The sequence below is a fragment of the Bremia lactucae genome (genome assembly GCF_004359215.1).
Source record: "Bremia lactucae strain SF5 chromosome Unknown BlacSF5_NotPlaced_178_SHOA01000114.1_533860bp, whole genome shotgun sequence".
NCBI classification, from domain to species: Eukaryota; Oomycota; class Peronosporomycetes; order Peronosporales; family Peronosporaceae; genus Bremia; species Bremia lactucae.
Window position 1 is genome coordinate 55,884 of NW_027152191.1, and position 11,814 is coordinate 67,697.

At 44.3% G+C, this 11,814-nt stretch overlaps 2 protein-coding genes across 2 annotated transcripts; one reads left to right on the forward strand and one right to left on the reverse strand.

Moving 5' to 3' along the window:
* Window positions 1-2,585: 2,585 nt before the first annotated feature.
* CCR75_007899 (uncharacterized protein) lies at window positions 2,586-5,294 on the forward strand (the record flags this gene model as incomplete). Its single annotated transcript, XM_067965955.1, has 1 exon — window positions 2,586-5,294. The coding sequence occupies one exon, from the start codon at window positions 2,586-2,588 to the stop codon at window positions 5,292-5,294; it is 2,709 nt and encodes a 902-aa protein (XP_067816996.1).
* CCR75_007898 (uncharacterized protein) lies at window positions 3,647-7,045 on the reverse strand. Its single transcript, XM_067965954.1, has 2 exons — window positions 6,126-7,045; window positions 3,647-6,058 (listed from the first exon to the last, which is right to left on the reverse strand). Exons 1-2 carry the CDS (start codon window positions 6,934-6,936, stop codon window positions 5,652-5,654), a joined length of 1,218 nt encoding a protein of 405 aa, XP_067816997.1. The 5' UTR covers window positions 6,937-7,045; the 3' UTR covers window positions 3,647-5,651.
* Between the last annotated feature and the right edge of the window lie 4,769 nt (window positions 7,046-11,814).

An 11,814-nucleotide genomic window follows, 5' to 3' on the forward strand; every position in this document is an offset into this window, starting at 1 on the left:
GAACAGGTTCAAAGCTCGATATGGAATCAAAGAGCGAGTGAGACATGGAGAGAGCGGTTCGGTTAACATGGAGATACTCGAGCAATCCTTACCCGCAATTCGAGAAGTTTTGGATCAGTATGAATGGAAGGATATCTACAATATGGATGAAACGGGTTTGTTTTACCGACTTCAGGTATGTCGGGGCCAGTTGAAATCACTTTGGAAGCAACTTCAAATACTAAAATTTATTGCCTCCTCACTTTAGGCTGATCGTTCACTTGCAACGAAGCAACTGGAGGGCCGCAAGCAGCACAAGGAACGGCTAACTTTTGTTGTTTGTGCCAACGGAGATGGCTCAGATCGTGTCCCACTTTGGGTGATTGGGAAATACTTGAATCCCCGTTGTCTCAAAAATATCAATCGTCAGAACCTTGGCTGCCACTACAGGGCAAACCCGAAGGCTTGGATGAACAGTGTATTGTTTTTGGAATGGCTACAATGGTTTAATCGGAGGATGGGGAGAAGACAGGTGCTGCTGATTATGGACAATTGTCCTGCTCATGTTCCAATTGACAGCTTGCCGGAGCTGGCCAATGTTAAAATCCTTTACCTGCCGCCCAACACAACTTCCCGAATTCAGCCTTGTGATGCAGGCATTATTCGAACTTTGAAGGCCTTTTACAGGAAAATTTTCAATCGCAACTTGCTAAGAGCATTGGAGCTGGATGAAACACTTGACAATGTGGAAGCGCATAAAAAAGTGGATGTTTTGAAGGCGATGGTGTGGGCTGTGGAGGCCTGGAATATGGTGACCAAGGAAACTATTCGTAATTGTTTTAATCACTGCAAAATTCGGACATCAAGCTTGAACATCCAAGTTCCTGCTAGGGCGACCGAACCCCCCGCAAATGTTGCAGATGACCTGATGTTACAGAATGATCAACTGTACCGCAATCCAATGGACATCAACGCCATCCTCAACAACCCCTTGGAGAGAGAGGTCGCCTATAGTCCTGACGTAGAAGACATTGTGGCAGTAACAATGGAAGAACATGGATTGTCTTTGCCTGTAGAAGTGGAAGGAGGGATTCCCGATGCGGATGATAGCGAAGTGCCAGCCCCCTTGAAAGCCAAGGACGTCCTTGATGCAATAAGGTTGTGTAAACTGTACTTCATGCAGAGGGAGTGTGATACTTCCACGACTCACAGGAAACTGAATGAAGTTTTGGACGATTTTGAAAGGATACAGATTACTGGAAAGAAGCAAGTCACTCTCCATCGATTTCTCTCAAAAGCGGCAAAAGAAGTATAGTTATTTGAAATTTTTTTTTTTAGATACAACTTAATATATTACTTTTGGGGTATGTGTCTACTAATAGTGGGACTTTAAGAAATATTACTTTATTACTTTGGCAAAATATTACTTTAACCTTAATTCCCAACTCGGGACCATGAAATTTTATTACTTAGGACGTATTATTACTTTAGAGCGTATTACTTTAGAGGGGTTCTACTGTAATATATTTGCAGGATATTACTTTATATAGAAATATTCAGAATTCTTATTCATAAATAAATATAGACCATTATACCTATTTATTCCGCAGACTAATCAGCTGTAGGAGTAATCAAAGAGAGAGTTACAGATAAGTTAGAGATAAGAATTCAATTACATGTTTAGTGTTAGATTATAATTAAGTTAGCATTTACAAAGATAGAACAAGAGACACTTAATTATATTCAATACAGTTTTCATTTTACCCTCTTAAGCTAGTTACCTTAAGAGAAGTCTTCCTCTGCACGTACTAGTGTACGTGAAATAACGTAAGGCACCACTCGCAACTGTAGCAGTACGAAGTGGATTTGTATTGAAACAGTACAAGTCGTAGTGCCCGTTACACTACTGACTTTATTATACTAATAACTAAGTATGTATGGCGCCTACTTGCGCACCGCACAATCGTGTTTGTGACGATTGGCGGGGTTGATTCAAATCCAAATCAACCAATCAATGGAACTGATGTCTTTTTGCGTCAACATTACCATATTTGGTAATATTGAACTATAAAGAAGAAATTAATAAAGACAATAATTTGTATTTCATTGTATATTTTCTCTTATAGCAATAGATATTTATGTTATTATTTCTCTTATAGGAAATGATAGTAATGTAACGGGACACCCCTGTATAGATCTAGATCCGCTACATCGTCGACCAGTTGAAATTTGCTTACCAATGGCGAGGTTGGTGCTTTCAGTATAAGATAGCCATCAATAAGTATTTCTACATAACCCAAAATATCCTATCTTATTATTTTTAATGTTCTTATGTTTTATTCGTATGAAAATAATTGTTTTATGTATGCTACACGAACATTTTAATCACTCATAGTTAAAGTAATTTTGATGCAAGCGGTTAAGCTACAAATATCGGTATTTTTTTAATTAATCAAAATCCTCTCCCTTTGGTTGGGTGGACTCGACCCTCGGTCGCCTTCCTTCACACTCTTCGCAGCGTCATCTCGTCTGCTTCTACTTGTAAAGTATAACTGCCTCGTTAAGTACTTAGAGCCCGAGGCGATCCACGATAAACGCCTGCAACCATGACCGACACGTGGCAGCCGCAGCCTGCGCTGCTTAACGAAGTCGTGACTCTCCTACAGGCTTATATGGTGCCCGATAACCAGGTACAGCGAGAGTCCTATCAGCGCTTGCAGCAGTTTCAAAAGAATCTGGAATTTAATCTTTACCTCGTCCACCTGCTCTGTGCGCACGCTGAGCCCAATGTGCGCCAGTTGGCTGGGCTCCTTCTCAAGCGTAACATCAAAGCTCGCGATGCCGAAGTCGTGCTATCTTCTGCTGAGACTGAGGTTCTCGCCGTCATTCGTGCTCAGACGTTGCGTTTGCTAGCTGATCCTTCGCCGCCTATCCGCAATGTGGCCAGTTCCATTGTCACTACATTCGTATCTCAATACACGTTTTTGGACGAATGGCCTGAGCTTATGCCGGCGCTTTATTTGCTGTTAGAGCAACAGGATGAAAACGCTGTGGCCGGTGCATTTAGTGCGCTTGTTAAGATTTGCGAAGATTCGGCCGCTAAGCTTGAAAACTCGCCCAGCCGCCCGCTTAATATGCTTGTGCCCAAGTTATTGCAATATTTTCACCACAAAAACGAAACCTTTCGTCGCGACGCGCTGGAATGTTTAAATCATGTGCTTGTCTTCATGCCAGTGGGACTTGTGGTGCAGATGGAAAACTTTTTGGCTGGTATTTCGCTGCTTACACAGGACGTATCCAATGAAGTACGCAAACTTGTGTGCAAAAGTATCGTCATATTACTTGAGGTTGGCGTGCAGTACCTCGTGCCGCATTTAAATAGCATTATTCAATTTATCTTACGAGCCAATCAAGACGAAGATGATGATGTGGCTATTGAGGCATGCGAGTTCTGGTCATCGTTCTGCGATCTGCGCGAGTTTAACGATATAAAAACCATTTTACAGCCGTATTTGCCGCAAATTGTGCCCTTGCTGTTTCAGCGGATGGTCTACAGTGAAGAAGATTTGATTAATTTTGAAGCGGAGGAACAGAATCAGAATGAGAACGTCCCCGACCGACCCGAGGACATTAAACCCATCTTTCATCGCAAGACCGCCTTAAGCCACGAAGGCGGTGGTCTTCATGTTGATGAAGACGATGACGACGACGACGACGATGATGATGATGACGACTCGCTGCTTGAATGGAACCTACGTCGTTGCTCGGCTGCTAGTCTCGATAATTTAGCCAACGGCTTTGGAAATGATATTCTGCCGACACTACTACCATTGTTGCAGGACCGGCTTGCCCAAGAGCAGTCCTGGCCGCTTGTTGAGAGTGGAATCTTGGCGCTTGGTGCTATCGCAGACGGTTGCTATAATGGTATCACCCCCCATCTACCGCAATTGTATCCGTTTTTGCTTCAAAAGCTCGAGGATCCTGTTCCTTTAATTCGCAGCATCACGTGTTGGACACTGAGTCGCTATGCAACATGGGTTGTTGATCAGGGCAATCACGACATGCTTTTTAAGCCGCTTGTAGAAGGTATGTTGATGCGTATTCTCGATCCTCACAAAAAAGTACAAGAGGCTGCGTGCTCTGCGTTTTGCACGTTGGAGGAAGAAGCAGGCGAAGAGCTTGGTCCGTATTTGACGCCTATTTTGCAGAACCTCATGTTTGCTTTTGGCAAATATCAAGCAAAAAATTTACTTATTTTGTACGATGCGATTGGGACGCTTGCAGATTCGGTCGGTGATAAATTAAATCACCCCGAACTGATTCAAATTCTCATGCCTCCGCTAATTGCTAAGTGGAACGCGCTTGATGACCGCAGCCGCGAAATTCTTCCGCTATTTGAGTGTTTGGCACCAGTTGCACAGGCGCTAGGTAACGGCTTTCAAGAGTTCGCGATGAATGTATACGTTCGGTGTCAGCGCATTATAGAAAACGAATTACTTGCAGACGCAATGTCCGAACAAAGCCCGAATGAATTTGATGAAGGCGATTCTGAGCTAATTGGATGCGCGTTGGACCTCATTTCAGGTTTGATTGAGGGATTGCAAAATAATAGCGAGGCGTTGCTCAACGGATCAAACCTTTTGAATGTGCTTATGAGCTGTGTACGCCATGATGTGATGAACGTGCGGCAGAGTGCCATGGGTGTCGTGGGCGACTTGGCGAAACATGCGCCAAACATTCTTCGCTCAAGTCTTGGAGATCTCTTGCCAGTTTTGATTGAAAATATTGACCCGGAACTTCCTACTGTGTGCAACAATGCAAGTTGGTCGGTAGGTGAAATTGCCATCCGAATTGGCGCCGAGATCGAGCCATATATTGAAAGCTGCTTGGACCGCCTCATTGGTATGATAAATAGGCCGAAGCTACCACGCAATCTAGTCGAGAATTGCGCAATCACAATCGGTCGACTTGGATACGTTTGCCCAAACGTAGTGGCACCGCACCTTCAGGAATTTGCCAAGCGTTGGTGTCGTGCGCTTGCTCACGTGCGTGCGCCAGAGGAAAAGGAGCACTGCTTTTTTGGTCTGTGCTACATGGTCAAAGCAAATCCAAACGGGATTGTCGCTGATTTTATGTTTATGTGTGGTGCGATTGCTTCGCTGGAGGGTCAGCCGATTCAGCACGCAGAGCTGAAGGATATGCTATATCAGATTTTACATGGCTTTAAGACTAGCCTTGGCGAAAACTGGGCTGCGTACTTCGCAAGCTTTCCAGAGCCTTTGCGGCAGTTTTTGACCACTCGCTTTAATCTGTGAAAGTAAGTGGCTAAGTTGATTATGATTGTATGTTGTGGCGCAAATGAAGCCACCGAACAAGAATAGGATGCGACTTTCGGTTTGCGATTGGAACAGATTAGTAGTAAGTAGTAGGAAATTAGTGTAGGCATAGGTGAGCGAGTAGGAAAGTAGAGAATGGTAGATGAACTTGTCGATTTCTTAACAGATATATGGAGTGATCAATTGACAGTACAGCAGAATCCTACATTGGGTGTTCAAAGTACTGTTGATATATTACAATTTTGGCTATCTGTCAGCTTTAGGCAGCAAAGGCATCGATCAAACCGGCATGTTGTGTTGCTTCTCTTGTCTTCGTACAAGAAGTGTTCCCATTAATTAAATTGATTGATCGGATAGGGTCCTCGCATTTGTTATCGGTCGCGAAAAATTCGTCCATTCTCTAGGATTCTGTCCAGCTTCGGTCTTATTTGCTGCGGTCGTTGATCCGGCGCCTTCAATTTCTTTCATAGTCATGTCATTTGTACTCGCAAATCTTCTGCCTTGCTGGCCACGAGCAGCTGCCTTTTTAGTACCAGGACTGAAAAAACCAGGTGACCCTGATGGCAAAAGGGTTGGCGAGAACAGAGGAGACGGCGCTGGTTTGGCGAGGAAATTTGCTGGTATTGTAGACTTTTCTTCGCTTTCAGCTTCCTTAGCGAGAAAGTCGAGGAACGTGGGGCTGAGCATTGTGATTCCGCTCAGCGATCCTTTTCTACTGGATGGAAAGATTCCCGCCACTTTCTCTAGTCACGCAAAGCTCACGGCGTCAGTAAATTCCTAGTATGCCCAAAAAATAATCGAGAAGCTTACCTTTGCCACTGCTTCTAGGCGGCACCTTAATTGGTGGAGGCGGAATCGCGCGCTGACTCAGAGTAAATTTCGAGCCATTTGTTGTAGAGATAGACCCCGCCCCAGACTCTATTAAGGCAATTTCTCTGACCATATTATGATAGCGGCTACACACATCCTTGGCATTCTTACCCGGTATAGCTGCTGCAATTGTAGCCCAAGGATACGATGTAGACCCGGCGCAACGGGCAAGAGCTGTTTCAAATGCTTTCTCTTCTTGGAATGTCCAATGCTTTGGTTGTCGCATAGCAACAGTCTCTAGATGATTGTGTGGAAGCTCCAATAGCTCTTTTTGGAATTGCGCTGGCTGAATACGCAATAATTGAGCACACTCCGAAGCTGCACTACTCAACCCCTTGCTGCCACCATTTGCGATTTTAGCTTGTCCTCTGCAGCCTCTGAAGTCGACTAGATCTCTACTAATCTGATAACTTGGACGACAAGGATCATTCCAAGTTGCTGCACTGAATACGTGGCGACTGCCTTCGACTGTATATGGTATCTGTTGAACTAGTCGCTTTAAATATGTTTGTCCATGTAAACGTACTTCCTCAACTGTGCGTGTTTTAACATATGCTGCGATGAGGCCCCACTCGTTACCTGTTTGTCTTGAGCCGTAAAGCTCTAGTGCTTGCATGAACCGCTTATGCTCATCTTGGCACCACTTTGTTTTTCCGTTAGCAATAGTCGAGAGGTTGGCATCACACGGCGCTTCATTGCTGTAATGACTTTGTCCAGAGTTTGCTCCTGATAACGGTATATCTTGCTGCATCGCATGTACTCAATTCTGCCGTCACGAATATGTACCTAGGACTGCGCCTTCTATGCTATAACACTAATAACTTGGATGGGACAAATCTGACCAGACGCGAAAAGCAAGATATCATGTATCAGCCAGACAGGCTTTTCTTATAATAGGAAGGACAAAGTGGTGACTTTACGTGAAGGCTGAGAATCCATAATGTCGTCACATCGGATGTCGATACATTTTATTCATTGGCTAAACGCTTAAAGATGCAAAAGATGTGACGAAAAGCGGATTTACTTTCATCGCAATTGCTCTCACATCCGGGCATGTGCTCTTTTATGGCGACATAATAAAGAATGGTGCATGTAATTCTTCTAACACTAAACTGCATATTGAAAAAAAATCCGTCGGAACAATTCTTCGCCTAATGTTAAGCATAAGCTGGTATTTCAGGATTTTGCCTGGTAGAATTATTATTTTTCGGAGCACATTAAATGTATTTTATCTCAAATAATTGATTCTAAACAATAATTGTAACGGTGGTGTCCATTACATAAATTTTATCCTATAAGAGAAATAACAATAATTATTCCCTACAAGAGGAAATAAACAAAGAAGTACAAATTATTGTATTTATTATTTTGACTTAAATAGTTCGAATAATACCAAATTTAGTATTATTGATGCAATAAGACATTAGCTCTATTGATTGATTGATTAAAGTCTAAATTAACAGCGCCCAAACACGATTGTGCGGTGCGCAAGGAGGCGCTATACTTAGTTAGATATTAATATAATAAGTTCAGTAGAAGATAGAAGATCGTTACGTAGGAAACTATATATATTAATATAGATTTACTTTTCCCAAATTCTAATTCTCTGAATTTACCTTTGGTAGGTAAAGAGCCTTAGCTACTTAAAACCCTTCCTCTGTCCCCCTGTGTACGTGAAGTTTGAGGCGTCTAACCTACAGTTACTCCGTGTGAGGTAAAGTAGTACTTACCAGTTCTAGTGAAAGGTGCCCCGTTACACCTGGTAGCACTTCGTAGTCTGTTCAACGGCCCATGCACTGTCCATCCAATATGGACATGTTGTATGAAGAAGGAGGGAGCTTCTAAGCCCCTCAAGAAGGTTTCACGCAACGCGTGAGAGGTTTAACCATTTGAGTGACCTCGGATGTGATCAATCGAATGAGTTCGGTCGTAGGCGGGTCAGCCGTTGGCGCTATCATGTACACTCTGGGCAGAGATGAATAGCATGCGGCCATATCCGAGTTCAATCAACACGCACTCGACGGGGCCCAAGAGAAAGTATCTTTGCTTCACCAGCACGGCTCTCAACACGCGGCGGTGTTGAGAGAACGGAGTGCTCAACAGATAGACTTGTTGAGACAGCAGCATTTGCATGCTTCTAATGAGCCGACGCTTCCGCGTCGACCCGAAAGCTTAAGAATAGAAATTTCTAAGCATAAGGCAGTCGAAGGCGACTCCCTTTTGAGATGGTCCGTCGAATTAGACGATGCCATATAAGCTCGTCGTATCAGTGATGATGCGACGAAAGTGAAATTTGGCATATGCAACTTAGCAGAACGTGCCAAACCTTGGGCCTTGGGGCTCAAGCTTCACAACCCATAAGTCTTTGAGTCGTATGAGGTCTTTAAGGCCCGGCTCAGGCGAACATTTGAGCCGCCACGTGCCAAATTCAGGGCTCGGGGCTGAGCTCCTAGATTTGAAGCAGGGCAAGCGTGACATTCACGCTTATGCCCAACATACACGATACCTGGTCAGTTGTATCATGACTCAACCAATTGATGAATAAAAACAGGCAACTCGGTTTATCAAAAGATTTATCAAAGGTCTTGCAGACGGACCTGTTAACACCCACCTTTTTAGGCTAGAATTAGAGTCGCTTGACCAAGCGATCTCTATAGCGGAGCAAGAGGACTTCAGTCTTAAATAGGCTTTTGTCCACTCTGGTGCTTATCGACCACCGAGACGACAAGAAAACGGAGATTTAGAGCATATGCATCTCTCGTTGGAGTGAGTGAGAAATCTCGCTCTTCAAGTTACGAACAACTACAAAAATCGATGTCAAAAATGGGCCACTACGCATGCCCCACGGCCGGTGCCTGAAAGCACTGAGCGAAAAGACCGACATCTCGCTGGGAACAGCGGAGGACGCGGATCCGACGCTAATTCGAAATCGCAACGGCAAAGGCGGATCATAAGAAAAACGGCCGGGGTCAGTAGTTGCGAAGCGCCCTACTGGACCAGCAACGTTAAAAGATCTTGCAGGCCTTTTGACGAAAGTTGCTTCTCACACACATACATTGTGTGTAACTGCCCAGGGATGAGGTTAACCTCATCACCCTGAAAATAAAGTGTCAAATAAGGTGCCACTTAAGTCCCTAGTCGATGTTGGGGTGTCGGATAATTAATTAGACTCCAATCGCTAGAAGATCGCAGACTCAAATTATTGAGCGCGATATCTTTCTAACGAGGATGACAGTGCGCCTAGCAACAGGCGCATCTGTGACGATTTAGAAAACTTGTCGTTGGTATGCAATACACTTTAAGGGTAAACAGTACGATGATGATTTCATCGTAACAGATTTGGATGACAAATTTGATGTCATCCTTGGATTACTTTGGCTCAGAAAGTACGAGCCATGTGTTAATTGGCAGCATCAAGCCATTACGATGCTAGTCTCTTGTTCATTAGGTGGCCAACTGATGAACGTCTTGGAGCGTCCACAAGCGTGTGGATGTACTACGAGTGAGTGCGATGGCCTCACTTGTGGTGCGGTCGTTAGTACGACTGCACAAGATCACAGTGTGATTACCCATCACACAGTGGAGTTAGATTCCGACGGCTGTGCACAAGCACAGGCAGCGTCGAAGTTCGACCACTAGAATAAGCTGAGTGGTACGAAACAAGGATGGTTCTTGAAAAGCAACATTTGAGAGAATTCGAAACGCCTGTCTATGGAAGGCAGTGCGCAAAGTCCTTGATCGACTGGAGAGTCGATCGTAGAGGATGTCGCCGTGGTAGTGCAACCACAGCTAGAGGCAGTTGGGAGAATACTCTCTAAATAATCTCTGTGGGAATAAGTCTTCGAAAACCTGGGGTTTTAAGATTCCCAGGTACCTTTGGAAATAATTTCCAAATAGGAAACTAAGACAATAATTGTCTTAGTAAACAATGGATCAAGTGTTGGCGCTTATACACTTGATCCGCCTCCGAGCTAAACTTCGGAGATAACTAAATTGCCAACGCTAGAACCGAAACGGTTCTTGCGTGATCTGCGTAGTAGCAAAGTCAAACAGGTCTGCGTACTTGTCACCGATGACAACTATGTGGCCGATATTCGGTCGGCAATAGTATTCTCTGAGAACGAACGGGTTCTCAGCAGCTCATCGATGGACGAAAGTGTCCTCGATGAGAAGACTCGGAATGAAAGTTTTACGTCTCAATCTTGAGAGTATTTTTATATAAACCCTTTATATAACGATTTTAAAGGAAATTAAGAATGTTATACCTGAATCAGTACCGTGCGAGTTTCCTAAGGATAAAGGCACTCGACACGAAATCTACCTAATTCCAGGTTCGAAATACTGTGTCATGAGCAATGGCCATTGCCTCGTGAACAAGTAATAGCGACCGAGAAATTATTTCCGAACGCTTAGCAGCGGGCCATGTGAGGGAATCAAGTTCCCCACATAGCTTTCCGACCTTCTGTGTGCGTAAAGCAACAGAGGATGGCGGATTGTCCATGCATTCGATAAACTGAACCCTGCAACTGTATCGGGTCAAACGCCGATACCACGATAAGACGTATCATTGGTGGTCTGTCAAAGAGTATTATCTTTTCGTCAATGGATCTGATGGATGGATTTTATCAGATTCTTATGCGTGAGCAAGATATTCCATTCACAGCAGTAAGCACCCCAAACGGTACGTTATGGGAGTGCCACAGAGCTAATTAATGCGCCTGCGACGTTTAACAGATGTGTAACCAACGTGTAACCATCTGTTGATATCGGTGCGGGATTTCGCATCAAGCTATTTTAATGACGTCTTCGTTCATAACAGAGCCATGAACGGAAAGTCGCACGTTGAAGTACATCGTACACAAGTCCGAAAGGTTCTTACACTAATGCGAAAGCACAAGTTGTATGCAAATCTCAAGAAGTGTATATTCGCTGCAAGCGAAATACCACTCCTTGGTGTATCGCGGGTAAACACGGTGTACGCCCGGATTTGGAAAAGGTCAAGGCGATCACCGATTGGCCTGTTCGAATGTTCCTCGGCTTAGCGGCGTACCTGCACAAGTACTCCCGCAAATATGCCGAAATGACACATATTTCTTCTTTATTGAAGAAAAATGTATAGCTGTCATGGAACGCTAATTGTCAGGTTTCCTTTGAGTGTGTCAAGCAAAGATTGATGCAATCGTCCATCCTGGCCATTGCGGACAAGACAGACCATTTCATGTGGTCTGTGACGCCAGCGATTTTGCAATCGGCTGTGCGTCAATGCAAAATGACAGAGACGACGCAGAGCGCGTCGTCTGTTATCAATCGCGTCAGCTTCAACCGCCCAAACGCAACTATCCAGTGCATGGCAAGGAACTCCTTGCCATGAAATATGCACAGGTTAAGTTTAGGGTCTATCTCTTGAGAGATAGACCGTTCATTGTATATACAGACCATGCGTCTTTACGCATGGCCGTAAACAGTCTACACCTCTCGTAAATAATGGCGAGATGGTTTCTTTCTTCGGGGAGTATAACTTCTCCGTGAAGTTAAATAAGGACGACGTTACGTCGTCGCTGAAACCCTTTCGCGCCGGCCCGATTTAAGCCGGTTGCTCAAATCAACAGTGAGGAAATCCCACGGTTGC

Excerpts from the sequence above, each read along its gene's own strand:
- CCR75_007898 (XM_067965954.1), bottom strand. The coding sequence starts at position 6,936 with ATGCAGCAAGATATACCGTTATCAGGAGCAAACTCTGGACAAAGTCAT. Across the intron at positions 6,059-6,125 it reads GCCTAGAAGCAGTGGCAAAG|AGAAAGTGGCGGGAATCTTT; the intron begins GTAAGCTTCTCG and ends TTGCGTGACTAG.